This window comes from Dictyostelium purpureum, assembly GCF_000190715.1.
Source record: "Dictyostelium purpureum unplaced genomic scaffold DICPUscaffold_143, whole genome shotgun sequence".
Lineage (NCBI taxonomy): Eukaryota > Evosea > Eumycetozoa > Dictyosteliales > Dictyosteliaceae > Dictyostelium > Dictyostelium purpureum.
The window spans coordinates 26027-40628 of NW_003519480.1; the positions used below are offsets into that span (position 1 = coordinate 26027).

Here is a 14602-nt window from a genome sequence, read left to right on the forward strand (position 1 = left end):
ATCAGTTTCAAATAAAAACAACATACTTTATTTAAAATTTTAAAATACAATTTCTTATAATAAAAAAATACTTTATAATTATATTAATATTAAATAGTAATAATTAAATTTATAGTTGATATTAATTTTAATAAAGTAAACTTTTAAAAACTACCCTTTTGTTTTTATTTTTTTTATTTTATATATAAAATTTAGATTTTTATTTAATAATTTAAAATTAATTTCATTAAAACTTCCATGTTTGGTCTACCTAAACCAGAAACAGTATCGAAACCAGAAACAGCAGTGTAACCACTATCACAACAGAATGGTTTGAAATCACTGAGACCACAACGATTATTACCAACGACAACATCATAGAAAGCTTCTGGATGTTCTCTGTAAATTTGGTAGAATAATGGATTGATAAAACCAAGAGCTGGTAAACCAGCATTTAAACGAATATCATTTAAGATAGTGATCATACCAGCAAAAATTGGAGCTGAAGCAGAGGTACCATCGACTGATAACCATTCACCACCATTAATAACATAAAGATTGTGACCAACCTAAGCAATAAAAAAATAAAATTATAAAAATTAATATATGAATAAACCATTTAAAATATTTTATAAAATAACTTACACTTGAAAAATCTGGATAAGCTCTACCTTTTGAATTCCAAATATTTGATGGTGGAACAACATTTAATTCATTTAATTTTTCGATATAAGATGAAACAAAATCTTCTTGGTAAAAAGCAGTAGTTGTAAAGTTACTGAAACCACCACCACTACTCCATAACATACCATAATCAAGTGAGACACCAACTTCACCAATAGTATTTGATTGACAATTAACACCACCAGCACTTGTTGGTTCATAACAGATTGGAACAGCATATGGAGTGAAATAGATTGAACCAACAGAGGTTACATATGGTGAATTTGATGGCCAATCAGCGTGAAGAGTATTACAGTTATCTGTGCTCATTGGTTCACCACCTAAATCACCAGCACCTGAATCACCACTAGCAATAACAATTGTGATACCTCTATATTAATTTAAAGTAGTGAAAAAATGATAATTAGTATTTTATAAAGTGGAGTAGTAGTAATATCATAGCTGATTTCTTACCTAAGAGCAACTTTTTGGAATTCGATTTCTGAACGAGCCATATAACCGTTACCTAAATATTTATCAACATTAAATTCAGTCATACCATATGAAAGTGAATTAACAAGTGGTGGGTTTTCAGTACCAGCAATAGCAATGGCCCATTGTAAAATATCATCAATTTCAGCGGAACTATTAGTGTAAATTGACCAAAAAGTAGTTTCAGCACCTGGTGCAACACCCATCATATATTGAATATCTAAAGATGCCTAAATATTAAAAAGACAAAGTAATACATTATGTTAATTGACATTAAATCTCTCGATTATAATTTAAACCTAAAATATTAATAATAAAATTTACCTCTACACCTGGATTTGAAACATCATTATAACCAATTAAATTAACAGTAGCATTATTAACTAAACCCATAGAGTTAAAGAATGTGGTTAAATCTTGTGGACTGTAATATTGTTGTTCAAATTCGACGACACATTGAGTGGCGTTTGGATTAGAAACAATATAGTTATTTGGAATACCATAATAATCTTTAATAGTTTGTGGTACAACGATTGGTGTTGAAACAAAGTTGAATGGCCATACATTGGTATCTCTGGTAATGGTATCCAAGATAGAAACTTGTTGTGGTTGGTATAAGTAACTGTTAGCATTAACAATACAAACTGGTAAATTATTTTGAATTGAACAAGTTGGCATAATATCTTCACTAACGATAGAGTTATTGACGACTTGATTTAAAGTGGTAGTGGTAATAGTAACTGGATAGTATTTATTGTTACATGTTGGTGAACAACTTGGTTGATAAGTTACTTTCATATATTCACCAGTACCTTTAATACTGATAATTCTTAAACCAGTATCTGAGAAACCATCTGATGATGATGATGAACTTGAAGTCATTAAATCATAATCATTTTCATCGAATGATTTTAATGATCTATCTTTTTTATCTAATAATAATAAATAATAATTGGTAAGTATGAATTTCTTTTAAAAATGAAATAATAATAATATTTTTAAAATACTAACACATTGGGAAATTTGAAATACCAGTAATTAAATCAATATGATTTTTTAATTTTGAATTAAGAATTGGATCTTCCGATGAACGAAGAATTGATTTACCATTTGGATGAGTATAGCTATCGATTTTAACATTCATTAATTTTTCGACTGAACTCTTTTTCATGGTGACTTTGACAACATCTTTATTTGGACCATATTCCATTTTTAATGGTCTGTGTGGTTTAATCCAGTTTTCAACAGTTTTAATAGTTTCGTGTGATGGAGCAACAATGTTGGTGATGTCATTAACTGATAAATAATTACCATATTGTGATGATTTTGGATCTGAAATTAATTTGATAGTATCTTCTAAAACTTCTGCATTTTGTTGCTTCAAGTAAACATTGAATGTCATTGATGCATGATTTGGGATTCTTTCACTTTGAATTTTTCTGACCCATCTACTTGATTCATAATGTTTCCCGAATGAGAAACTTACAAATAAAATTAAAATTAATGCTAATAATAATTTCATCTTAAAAAATAATAATAATAATGATCAAAAAAAAAAAAAAAAAAATTTATTAATAAAAAAAAATTAAAAAAAAAAAAATAAATTAAAAAAAAATAAATAAAAAATAATTTTTCGAATTGGATAAAGAAGTTTCGTTTAGTGGCTAAACTCGCATGTTTTTATGATATTTTTTTTTTAGAATTAAACAAAGAATTCTGAAAATTCAATTGAATGTTAAATGTAATGTTAAATAAATAATTATATCTTTTTATTTTCCTAGTTTTTTTTTTTTTTTTTTTTTTTAAATTATTGTGAAAATAGGAATTGTATTATGATTATTTATGCTTGATGTTTTTGAAATGAAACCGAATTGATATACTTGACCAGGATTAAAATCTTTATAAGCATAAACGGGTAGGGTAAATTGATCATTGGATATTTTTATAATATTCCAAAAACTAGTTTCGTCTCTTAGAACTATATTTGTTTTGAATGATAATGATGTTATTGGACTAGTATTATTATTCAATATTGATGTAGTCATTTGAGTAAATACCATATCACCTTCACTCCATTTATTTTCAATTTTAGTTGTAAATAAAATATTATCAAAAGATGATAGTGATGTTAAATTACATTTTTGATTAACATTTAAAATTTGATTATTATTATCATTATTATTTTCATTATTTATTAATTGAAGTGAATATAAATCATCCCATAAAAAACCAGTAAAAATTGTATTTTTACATTCTGTTAATTTAAATTTCATATTGGATGTACCAATCGTAACAAAAGCATCTTTTGAAATATAAAAATTGCCAAAATAGTATCTAAATGTATGTTCATTTGAAAACATTTGGGTGTCATTGTTGTCGTTATTTTGATATACATTGGATACTGAATAAATTCCATCTTTATTATACAATAATGAACCATTGTTGATTAATTCTCCTTTTCCATATATAATTTCACCATTACTTTTTATTACGGTCATAGTAATTGAAAATTTCTTATTTACATTATTATTAAAATAATTATTTATTAAATAGTTTTTACATTCATCACCCACTATTATTTGGATCAGCATAAATATTATAATTAATATTTTATTAAAATTAATATAGTTTTTCATTTTTATTATAAAATAATATTATTTAAATAAAATTATTATAAATTTTTTTTTATATTTTTTTATAATATTTAAAAAAAATAAATATATTTACATTAATATATTAATATATTAATAATAATAATATTAATATTAATAATAGTTTAAATTAAATCATTATCCAATGGAATTACTATATTTATTAATTCAAATTATTTTGATATTATTTTTATAATCACTTTTTTGTTAAATGTATTATATTTATTTTTATAGTTATTGTTATATTCAGAGATTGGATCTATACTTTTTTAATTTAAAAACTTTGCTCTAAATAAAAATCTATAATTTTTTTAAAAAAAAAAAAAATGGGGGGAAATATAAAAGGAAAGAAATATTATCGTTTTTTTTTTTATATATAATAAATCATCATTATCTAAAAATAAGAAACAAACTCTAAATATATATTTTAATATAATAAGTATATTTTTTATTTAAAAAAATTTGATTAAAAAAATTTTAGATTATTGTTTTTGATTTTTTTATTTTTTTTGTACACTTTTATTTATTACCCAATTTATAACATAAATTTTCTAAAATTATAACTATTTCAAAAATTTCTGAAAATTTTAGTTCCTTTGTTGAATGCTCTAATTTTCCTTTATCTTTTGAATTAAATAAATAAAACATTCTCCAGATCTTTAATAATGAAAAGATTTTTTTATGGAACTCACCATTTGTTTGTTTATCTTTTAAAACAATTTGTCCAAGGTAAAAACCTAATTTGTTTTCTTTTTTTAAAATTGCCAATAAAACCAATGAAGAATTTAAACAACATAAATCTAAAAATAAAAATGAAAAATGAAAAAAATTAATAATTTAGATATTTTTTTAAAAATATTATTATTATTATTGTTACTTACTTCCTAAATCTAATGTCTCTGGAGTTAAGACATCGATAAAATTCAAAATCATTGTTTTTTTATTTTTTTCAAAATATTGTGAAACAATACAATTTTCGAAATCATATGGAATATAACTTGGATCGTCTTTGAATTTTTCATTTTCCAATTTGAAACTATATAATGATACTACTATTTGTCTAAGACCTACATTTGCATCGATGACATTCTCTAAAAAATAATTCAAAAATCCTTCTGGTTTGTCTTTGATGTTTTCTGTTAATATCTTAAATCCATATCTATTATTTTTTACAAGTTCTCCAAACAAATCGTAATTTAATTGACAAATTACAGAATTTTTATTTGCAACATCTTTGATTATATATTTTAAAAATCCTCTTTCAATAAAATAATTTTGTAAACTGTTGTCTGGCCATGAACGTAGGAATGTCTCTAAACAATATGTAACATGTGATCTTTCTCTTTCAGCAAATCTACAATCTATAAATGCATTGACAATTGATAATATAACTGAACTTTCTTTTGCATTAAATTCTTTCACTAATTTGTTATAATGTAATTGATTATTATTATTATTTATAGAATTTTCATCATTATTATTTATATTGTTATTATTAATTTCTCCATTTTCTTCATTATTTTCATTTTCTTCACTAGAATCTTGAACATTACTTAAATCACCTAAATTAATTTCTGGTATACCCTCTCTATCATAACAACAATTTTTATCTTCACATGGTTGATTTTTAATTTTATGGAGTTCTTTTTCGGTTGCAAATTGATTACCAAATGATGATACAAGATAATTATCGTTATAGACTAAAAATAATCTTATGATTTGAGTTTTTCTAATATAAAATGGATTAAAATCATTTTTAAATTCCTAAATTTTATTAAAAAAATAATAAATAATTAATATAAATCTAAAAAAAAAAAATATTTTATAATACATACCGATTTTTTCCAATCAATAAGTTTAAAAATTTTATAAAAAATATCCATAAAATTTAATTTTTTTAATTCTGTTAAAATTTGAAATTTTCTTGAACCATTTATTAAACTGAACAATATAATTAAAATTTCAGATTGATATGCTGCAGTTGAATATGATTTTAAAGCTTTTATTGGATCCTCACCATCTTGGGGATAAAAATTTAAACCTTGTAATGTGTTTAATGCATCCTCAGTTGACAACATCGTGGCACTATATCTATCTGGTGAGGAAACAAGCTCTTCATTTACTAAATCGCTCTCGTCATCGCTCATTTCGTTATGATCTACTCTTAAAACTGGTGATATCCAAGTATCTTGTGTTGATTTTCTTAATGGTGATACTAGTTTTTTTAAAAATCCTGGTATATTAAATACAATTGCTATAAATAATTAAGTTATAGTTAGTATATATGTCTAATATGTATGTTTTTATTAAATTATAATATCAATAGCTTACTTTGATTAATTGTATAGATATTTTCAACTTTATCTCTCAATTCCAGAGCACTTTGAATACAGCTGGTGCTATCTTCTGTAAAAAATGTGCATGCTGATAAAATTTTAATGAATAAATAAAATTGAGTATGATTGAATGTGCACCTTGCGATTTCATAAAATTTTTTAATGTCTCTTAAATCGAGTGGCGTATTTGTCGTTGACAATAAATCATTTAAAAATAACATTGTATGCTCACGAAGACCAGTTTCAATAATTAAATTAAATATTTCAGAGATAAATCCTTTTGCCTCTAATACCCATTTTGAGAAAAAACTAATATCAAGTAACTCTCTCATAATTATGATAGCTGAATTTATAATTTCTCTCCTAGCCCTGGCAATTTGAATATAATCGGAAAAACTTGGTGTACTATTATTATTATTATTATTATTATTATTATTATTATTATTATTATTATTATTATTATTATTATTATTATTATTGGAATCATCTGTTGACATGCTCCCTAATTTTGAATTTATATGATTAATACTATCATTATTAAAATTGTTTTTATTAAATATTAATCTTTGTAGAGTAAGGTGGCCTTTCATTGAAATGAATATTTCCCCGCCTTTTTTATTTGTTCTTATTAATGCAAAAATATCTTCAAGATTTTCTAAAATCTATTTATAATAAAAAGAGTATTTTATTATTGGTATGCAATTTCTATTTTACTATATTTTTTTATAAAGATATGAACTTACCTTATCTAATGATATAATATCAAAACTTCTATTATTTAAAAACTCCTCAATAGAGTTAACTACATCATACATTCTTTGAAAAAATTTTTTTTGGGCAGATAAAAAATCAACATTATTTAAAAACTTTGTTTTATTTGTATATCGAATGCCAAGCTCTTCTTTAAACAAGATATTTGTTAAGTTTATTTCTTTTGTTTTCATTTTTATTCTAATTACAAATTATGAAAAGAAAAAGAAATGTTATTATTTATGCTATTAATTTGTATTTATTTTGAATTTAAGTGGAAAAAATTAATAAAAAAATAAAAAAATAAAAAAATGGTTTTTAATTAAAAAAAATAAATTTATTTTTTTTAAAAATTTTTTTTTTAATTATTTTTTTTTTTTTTAATAACTTACAAAAAAATTTACTTTACCCATATTTTTATATGATTATTTTTCTTTTATATTTTTTAAGATAGCCTATTGAAAATTTTTTTTTATGTTGTCCCAAAAATTCGAGTTTGTTTCTTTATCTATTAAATAATTTGTTTTTTTTTTTGGAATTGCCAATAATCTGAGAGGATTTTTAAATATAATGTCTTTAAATTTTATCGATGTCTTAACTACGGAAATATTCAATCAAGTACAATCATAAAAAGAGTAAAATAGTTATTGGCATTAACACTAACAACCAAAGAGTAAAACAAAAAAATATATAAAATAAAATATAAAATAAAAAAAAACTCATGTAATATTAAATTATTACTTATAATATTTGAAATTTATTTAAATTTTATAATATTTTACATATAAATTTTGAAGAACAAAATTATTTATCATTTCTGTTTACTATAATTTATTATTACTATGGGTCAATTTTATCAATATTGTGTTGGGATTCATTTGTTGGTGGGGCCGATGGGGCTGTTGGAGGAGTAACTGTGGGATATGGTGGTGGTGCAGCTTGGGCTTGTGGTGGTGCAGCTTGGGCTTGTGGTGGTGGTGGTTGATAATAACCTGCTGGTGGTGGTTGATAAATTTGTTGTTGTTGTGGGTTTGATGCTTGTGGGTAATAAACTGGAGCTGATGGATTTGGTTGTCCATATGGATTATGTTGTGATGGTTGTGGTGGATATTGTTGAGAATATGGTTGTTGTGCCATCATTGGTTGTTGTTGTTGTGGATAACCCGGTTGTTGTGCCATCATTGGTTGTTGTTGTGGATAACCCGGTTGTTGTGTCATCATAACTGGTGATCCTGTTGCTGTTGTTGTAGTGGTTTGTACAACATTAATAGTTGTTCCTCCTCTATTGTCATACTATACACAAATGTTAAATATTAGTTTATTTTTTTCAATTACTCGAATTAATAAAAATAAAATTAAATCTTACTTTAGAGTTTTCTTCCTCAACCATTACTGGAATTAAACATATATCACTGTTGGTTATATATTTATTAAAAAGAAATGTTGTTAGTATTCCAATTACCTTTTAAAATCGTAGTATTGAACATTCACTTACATAAACCAACCTATAATGAAACCACCAAGCTGTTTAATGATAAAAGAATATTAGAAACAATGAATATGAAATATTTATAAATGTTGAGTTTATATAAACTTACGGTTAGTAAATAAAATACACCACTACATGGACGATTTAAATAAAATCTGTGAACTCCAAAAAATCCTTAAGTTTTATTAACAATTAATTAGTTTCTCTCCTTTTGCAATAAATAAAAATAATAATATTAAAAAAAAAAAAGTTAAATAAAAGGAGTATCTATCTTACCAAAGAAAAGCCATAAAACATAGCTTACACATACTGACTTATAGGCCATTGAATATATTTATATATATCACTGTTTAGGTGTTTTGTTATTAATATGCAAGAAAAATAAATTTAAAAAATAAAAACAAATTATAATTAGTAGGTTGGCAAATTTTAAAAAAAAAAAATTAGAAAAAAATTAAAATTGAAAAATATTAAATATTTTTTTTTTTTATTTTTTTATTTTTTTATTTATTTATTTATTTATTTATTTTTATTTTTAAGTTACTTAATAAAAAATACACAATCCCCATATTGAGATATACCCCATTGATCTATTTATAACTATAGAAGAATGAAAAATAACATTGTGAATTTTTTTAAAAAAAATAAAAATAATATTAATTTAATTTTAAATATTATTTTCTGTAGTGGTTGTAGTGGTAGTGGTAGTGGTTGTAGAGTATGTTGTTGATGTTGATAATGTTTCTATTTCTGCTGCTTCATTTGTTGATTCTAATTCCCCGCTACTAATTTCTTTATCATTTTGAATTGGTGTATCATTACTAATTTCTTCAACACCCCAAATTACATCTTCAGAATCTGGCACCTTCTCTAAAAACGGAGTGTTTGGCGATATGATTTCAAAAAGTTTTTTAACTTGGCTGATATGATATTCATAATCGATAGTTGCATTTAATGGTGAGTCTGAACAAACCAAAATATTATTATTATTTAAATTATTATTTGAATCATCAACATTTTCAACTGTAAAATTAAAAAATGAGCTCCAAAGTAACTCTTCTTGATTGGGTATTATAACATTAACACACTCTTTGAGATCGTCTTCTGCTTTTGAATTGTCTGTAGATAAAGTGGTGATTTGAATAAGTGCTGATAAAAAAAAAAAATTAATAATTTTATCATAATTATTTATTATTAATTATCAAACTTACTCTTTCCTTTGTTATATGGAACACAAATTGAAGCAAATTGTAAAATATTTATAACATTTTTATTATTATTAATTGAATTTGGAGGAATTGTAATGAATGATTGTTCTTCAGTACCATTAATTCTGGAATTAGTAATACCAATAAATCTTGAGCTGAATATTAAAAAAAAAAACAATGTTAATATTATTCTATATTTCTTCTTATTAACTTTTGAATGCTTACTAAGTTTTTTTGGTTGTATTAATTGTAGTTGAAGTTAATAAACTATTATTTAAATATTTTGGTGAAGAAACGAGGTATTTGGTTTTAATGGTTTGACCTTCTGAACAAATTACAGATTCAATAGGATTTGAATGATCGTTATCTTTGTATTGAATAGTATTAATAGTACGACCTAAAACATAAGTACCACCAAAAACAGCGCAGAGTCTACAAAAAGCTTGAGGGATATCACCACAACCATAATAAGGTAAAAGGAATGGCGATTGACCATAGACTAAAAGTGATGAGGTGTAAAGGAATACTGATTCAATACCATCGACTAAAGAGAGACTATCTAAATTTTCATGAATTAATGAAACACCATAGAGTACAAATGATTCGACTTGCTCTGTAAATTGGAAACTCTTTATATAATCTTTGAATAACTGATATTTGCTTGAAAGCTCATTCATCAATTGAGTAGATTTCTCTGGTTCCTCTGGTGACTTTAAATCTTTGATTGATTCGAAAAACTTCATAATTAAACGTTTCTCTTTTAATGAAAATGCACTATCTTTAAAAATTGAACCTTTTGTTGATGGAATTGGGTGTACCTTCTTATTAATATAAAGATAGTTTTGGTCCAAAGATTTGAATTCTAAATATTTTGAAGCTGATGATGAAATTAATAATTTGACTAATGCACCACGAGAATACAATAAAGTTGGTGCGATATCAATTGAAAACATTCTACCTAATTCATTTAATGTTTTTTCTTTAACAACAACTGGTGATGGTTCATCAACTTTAATTTCGACCTCTTCTTTATTTTCCTCACCCTCTTTATTTTCACTATCTTCTTTATTTTCGATTTCTTCTTTATTTTCTTCAGTTTCCTTTTTCTCTAAATTTTCTTTTTCTAATCTTTCTTTTTCTAATCTTTCTTTTTCTTCTTTATCTAATCTTTCTTGTTCATAGTTTTTAATTATTACATTTGAAAAATAGGGTGGAATTAAATCTTTTTTTTCTTTTAATAATTCAGTATTTGATTCTTCTAAAAGTGTAGTTAACTGACCCAATGAAAATGATCCATCAAATCCACCATAATTCATCTTTTCATCTAAATGCAATACTGATTTTCCTGATCTTGACAAGGCACTAAAAAAAAGATTTTTATAATATTAGTTTTTAATAAAACACACATTTTTTTTTTTTTTTTTTTTTTTTTTTTTTTTAAATAAATAAATAAATACCCTGCTAAAAGTGATTCGATAAAACCAGTACCTAAAATAACACAATCATAGCTATCATTTTCTCACCAGACCCCATTTTTTTTTTTTTGGTTTTTCCCCTTTTTAAAGGGTGGGTTTAAATTTTTAAAAAAAAAAAAAAATTTTAAAAAAATTTAAAAAAAAAAAAAATTTTAAAAAAAAAAAAAAAAATTTAAAAAAAAAAAAATTTTAAAATTTTAAAAAAAAAATTTTTTTTTTTTTAAATTTTTTAAAAAAAGGGAAAAAAAAAAATTTTTTAATGGGGGGGAAAAAATTAAAACGGTTTTTTTTTTTTTTTAAAAGAAAAAAAATTCTTAAAAAACCCCCAAGCCCCCCCCCCCCCCAAAAAAATTTTTTTTTTTTTTTTTTTTTTTTTTTTTTTTTTTTTTTTTTTTTTTTTTTTTTTTTTTTTTTTTTTTTTGTTTGGTTAATTGATCATTTGATCATGTTGAATTAACTTTATCTAAACAACTCTAACTTTGTGTAAGCTCATTAGGAATTTTAAAAAAAAAATTAAGAAAGCTCTATGAAAGTGAATTTAAAAAATAAAATTTACATGTTAAAGTTTTGTTGGTATCATTGTTTGGTAATGAGCTAGGTTCAATTGAATCATAATTTCCCAAAATATTTTAATTATTGTTAAGATGCAACCAATTATTTCTGTTTTTTTTTGAATGGTTAAAACCTGAAGTTTTAAAATCATTCCCATCTTATCAAATTGATATTGTCATTTTATTTTATTTATAGTTTTATTAAAATGTAATATTATTATTTTAATACTTTTATTTTTATTTTGTTTGGTAATGTGCCGGGTGGAATTACTTGCTTATAATCACCACCGAAGGTGAGTGTTGTAAGACTATTTGGTAATGTGCCGGGTAGAATTACTTGATTAAAACAATAACCGAATGTGAGTGTTGTGAGACGATTTGATAATGTGCCAGGTAGAACTACTTGGTTATAATCATGACCGAATGTGAGTGTTGTGAGACTATTTGGTAATGTACCAGGTGGAGTTACTTGATTAAAATAATCACCGAATGTGAGAGTTGTGAGATTATTTGGTAATGTGCCAGGTTGAACTACTTTGTTATAATTACCACCGAATTTGAGTGTTGTGAGACTATTTGGTAATGTCCCGGGTGGAATTACTTTGTTAAAGCCATAACCGAATGTGAGTGTTGTGAGACTATTTGGTAATGTGCCGGGTAGAACTTCTTCATAAAAACAATTACCGAATGTGAGTGTTGTGAGATTATTTGGTAATGCGCCGGGTAGAATTGATTGGCAAAACCTAGTACTGAATGTGAGTGTTGTGAGACTATTTGGTAATGTGCCGCGTGGAACTACTTGGTTAAAATAATAATCGAATGTGAGTGTTGTGAGACTGTTTGGTAATGTGCCGGGTGGAATCAGTTGGTTAAAATTATAACCGAATGTGAGTGTTGTGAGACTGTTTGGTAATGTGCCAAGTAGAACTACTTGGTTATAATCATGACCGAATGTGAGTGTTGTGAGACTGTTTGGTAATGTACCGTGTGGAATTACTTGGTTAAAATGATAACCGAATGTGAGTGTTGTGAGATTATTTGGTAATGTGCCGCGTAGAATTACTTGGTTATAATCACCACCGAATGTGAGTGTTGTGAGACTATTTGGTAATGTGCCGGGTGGAACTATTTGGTTAAAACCATCACCGAATGTGAGTGTTGTGAGACTATTTGGTAATGTCCCGGGTAGAAATACTTGGCCAAAATAATCACCGAGTGTGAGTGTTGTGAGACTATTTGGTAATGTGCCGAGTGGAACTAATTGCTTAAAACAACGACCGAATGTGAGTGTTGTAAGATTTTTTGGTAATGAACCGGGTAGAATTACTCGGTTAAACATAGTACCGAATGTGAGTGTTGTGAGACTATTTGGTAATGTGCCACATTGAACTACTTGGTTAAAACCATAACTGAATGTGAGTGTTGTGAGACTATTTGGTAATGTGCCGGGTCGAATTACTTGATTAAAATCATTACCGAATGTGAGTGTTGTGAGACTATTTGGTAATGTGCCGGATGGAACCACTTGGTTAAATGCATAACTTAATGTGAGTGTTGTGAGACTATTTGGTAATGTGCCGGGTAGAATTACTTGGTTAAAATGATAACCGAATGTGAGTGTTGTGAGACTATTTGGTAATGTGCCGGGTAGAATTTCTTTGTAAAAATCATGACTGAGTGTGAGTGTAGTAATTGTATTTGGTAAAGTTGTTGGAGTTAACATTCTACAAAAAGAGTACAAATATAAATTTGTCAAAAATGGTGGAAATTCATTTTTATCTGGTAGATGATCACCACACCACTTAAGTGTTGTTATATATGATTTATATTTAAAATAGTCATAACTGGATATATCAAAATATTTTTCACAATGTTCAATAAACTTTAAAATGTGTTTATAAATTTTTCTTCTTAAAAATATGTTATTCCAAACTATATATAATAATCTATAATAAATAGTTAAAAAGAGAAAACACCAATTAATATGCTTTTAATTAATCTATTATTTATATTTATTTATTGTATTGTATTGTATTGTATTGTATTGTATTGTATTGTATTGTATTGTATTGTATTGTATTGTATTGTATTGTATTGTACCTATCACTAATATTGCTACTGTTTTTTAACTCTTCATTTACAGGAAAGTTAATTAGAGATGATAGTAGCTCTTCCATTGTTAGTATGAAAATTAATTTGCAAAAAATTTATATTTCCCATAAAAATTTAAAAAAAATAAAAAAATAAAAAAATTTTATAAATCAAATTTTTTTAAACCAACCACATATTTCTTAAAAATAACAAAAACATATAAAAAAAAGAATAAAATTATTTCAAATAATGTTTTTTTCAAAAACATTTCTATTTAAAACCTTTAGAAATAATCTAAATAAATTAAATTTATTTATAAAAAAAAAAGTTTAAACTATTATCAAAGCTCTATCTATGATCTTTTTATAATCCTTTTTTTTTATTATGGTTTCGTAAGAGCCATTGGGTTTCTATTGATTATTGATTTGCCTTTTAGATCCATTTGATTCTTTAATTGCTATATACCTATATTTTCTAAATCAAAGTAAAACATGTAATAAAAAAAAAAATTAACTGAATAATTAAATAATATATATTAAATTAATTTAAGTTTGAAATTAATTCTTTGAATATTATATATAATAACTTAGTTTTAAAAAAAGAAATCTTTTTTTTTTTTTGTTTTTTATTGATTTTTTTTTCATTTTTTTTATTTTTTTTAATTTTTTATTTTTTTTATTTTTTTTTAAAAATTTATTTTGTTTTTAAAAAAAAAAAGATATGAAAAATAATTTGTACAATACCAATTTTCCCAACATTCATAAATTTTTAAAATTTCGATTACAAATCTATAGTGGTAATATCAGTAACACTTGTAGTATTTTTATAGTAGGAAAACAAACAAAAATTAATACTATAAATAACTATAAATCCAATCATAATTATTGTGGATATAGCAGTTTTACAAATAAAGATAT

General features: G+C 24.5%; 6 protein-coding genes across 6 annotated transcripts; all 6 read right to left on the reverse strand.

Moving 5' to 3' along the window:
• Nucleotides 1-203: 203 nt before the first annotated feature.
• On the reverse strand, nucleotides 204-2656 carry DICPUDRAFT_152956 (uncharacterized protein; the record flags this gene model as incomplete). Its single annotated transcript, XM_003288647.1, has 5 exons — nucleotides 204-548; nucleotides 625-1033; nucleotides 1117-1364; nucleotides 1459-2066; nucleotides 2146-2656. The coding sequence occupies 5 exons, from the start codon at nucleotides 2654-2656 to the stop codon at nucleotides 204-206; spliced, it is 2121 nt and encodes a 706-aa protein (XP_003288695.1).
• Nucleotides 2657-2936: 280 nt separating this feature from the next.
• On the reverse strand, nucleotides 2937-3632 carry DICPUDRAFT_152957 (uncharacterized protein; the record flags this gene model as incomplete). The annotated part of the gene is made up of 1 exon (XM_003288648.1): nucleotides 2937-3632. The coding sequence occupies one exon, from the start codon at nucleotides 3630-3632 to the stop codon at nucleotides 2937-2939; it is 696 nt and encodes a 231-aa protein (XP_003288696.1).
• A 582-nt stretch (nucleotides 3633-4214) lies between these two features.
• On the reverse strand, nucleotides 4215-7137 carry DICPUDRAFT_98101 (uncharacterized protein). The gene is made up of 5 exons (XM_003288649.1): nucleotides 6865-7137; nucleotides 6117-6783; nucleotides 5621-6039; nucleotides 4667-5549; nucleotides 4215-4585 (listed from the first exon to the last, which is right to left on the reverse strand). The coding sequence occupies exons 1-5, from the start codon at nucleotides 7063-7065 to the stop codon at nucleotides 4305-4307; spliced, it is 2451 nt and encodes an 816-aa protein (XP_003288697.1). The 5' UTR covers nucleotides 7066-7137; the 3' UTR covers nucleotides 4215-4304.
• A 465-nt stretch (nucleotides 7138-7602) lies between these two features.
• Nucleotides 7603-8730, reverse strand: DICPUDRAFT_94712 (uncharacterized protein). The gene is made up of 5 exons (XM_003288650.1): nucleotides 8637-8730; nucleotides 8470-8534; nucleotides 8367-8395; nucleotides 8238-8283; nucleotides 7603-8164 (listed from the first exon to the last, which is right to left on the reverse strand). The coding sequence occupies exons 1-5, from the start codon at nucleotides 8683-8685 to the stop codon at nucleotides 7712-7714; spliced, it is 642 nt and encodes a 213-aa protein (XP_003288698.1). The 5' UTR covers nucleotides 8686-8730; the 3' UTR covers nucleotides 7603-7711.
• A 135-nt stretch (nucleotides 8731-8865) lies between these two features.
• On the reverse strand, nucleotides 8866-11101 carry DICPUDRAFT_98103 (uncharacterized protein; the record flags this gene model as incomplete). The annotated part of the gene is made up of 4 exons (XM_003288651.1): nucleotides 8866-9509; nucleotides 9572-9723; nucleotides 9794-10930; nucleotides 11067-11101. The coding sequence occupies 4 exons, from the start codon at nucleotides 11099-11101 to the stop codon at nucleotides 9028-9030; spliced, it is 1806 nt and encodes a 601-aa protein (XP_003288699.1). The 3' UTR covers nucleotides 8866-9027.
• A 696-nt stretch (nucleotides 11102-11797) lies between these two features.
• DICPUDRAFT_98104 (uncharacterized protein) lies at nucleotides 11798-13805 on the reverse strand. The gene is made up of 2 exons (XM_003288652.1): nucleotides 13695-13805; nucleotides 11798-13540 (listed from the first exon to the last, which is right to left on the reverse strand). Exons 1-2 carry the CDS (start codon nucleotides 13769-13771, stop codon nucleotides 11812-11814), a joined length of 1806 nt encoding a protein of 601 aa, XP_003288700.1. The 5' UTR covers nucleotides 13772-13805; the 3' UTR covers nucleotides 11798-11811.
• Between the last annotated feature and the right edge of the window lie 797 nt (nucleotides 13806-14602).

Coding starts and splice junctions, on each gene's coding strand:
- DICPUDRAFT_98101 (XM_003288649.1), bottom strand. CDS start 7,065: ATGAAAACAAAAGAAATAAACTTAACAAATATCTTGTTTAAAGAAGAG. Junction 6,040..6,116: donor TATCTATACAATTAATCAAA/GTAAGCTATTGA, acceptor AATTATTTATAG/CAATTGTATTTAATATACCA. Junction 5,550..5,620: donor TTATTGATTGGAAAAAATCG/GTATGTATTATA, acceptor AATAAAATTTAG/GAATTTAAAAATGATTTTAA.
- DICPUDRAFT_94712 (XM_003288650.1), bottom strand. CDS start 8,685: ATGGCCTATAAGTCAGTATGTGTAAGCTATGTTTTATGGCTTTTCTTT. Junction 8,284..8,366: donor TTCATTATAGGTTGGTTTAT/GTAAGTGAATGT, acceptor TATAACCAACAG/TGATATATGTTTAATTCCAG. Junction 8,165..8,237: donor TTGAGGAAGAAAACTCTAAA/GTAAGATTTAAT, acceptor ATTTGTGTATAG/TATGACAATAGAGGAGGAAC.
- DICPUDRAFT_98104 (XM_003288652.1), bottom strand. CDS start 13,771: ATGGAAGAGCTACTATCATCTCTAATTAACTTTCCTGTAAATGAAGAG. Junction 13,541..13,694: donor AGTAGCAATATTAGTGATAG/GTACAATACAAT, acceptor TATTTATTATAG/ATTATTATATATAGTTTGGA.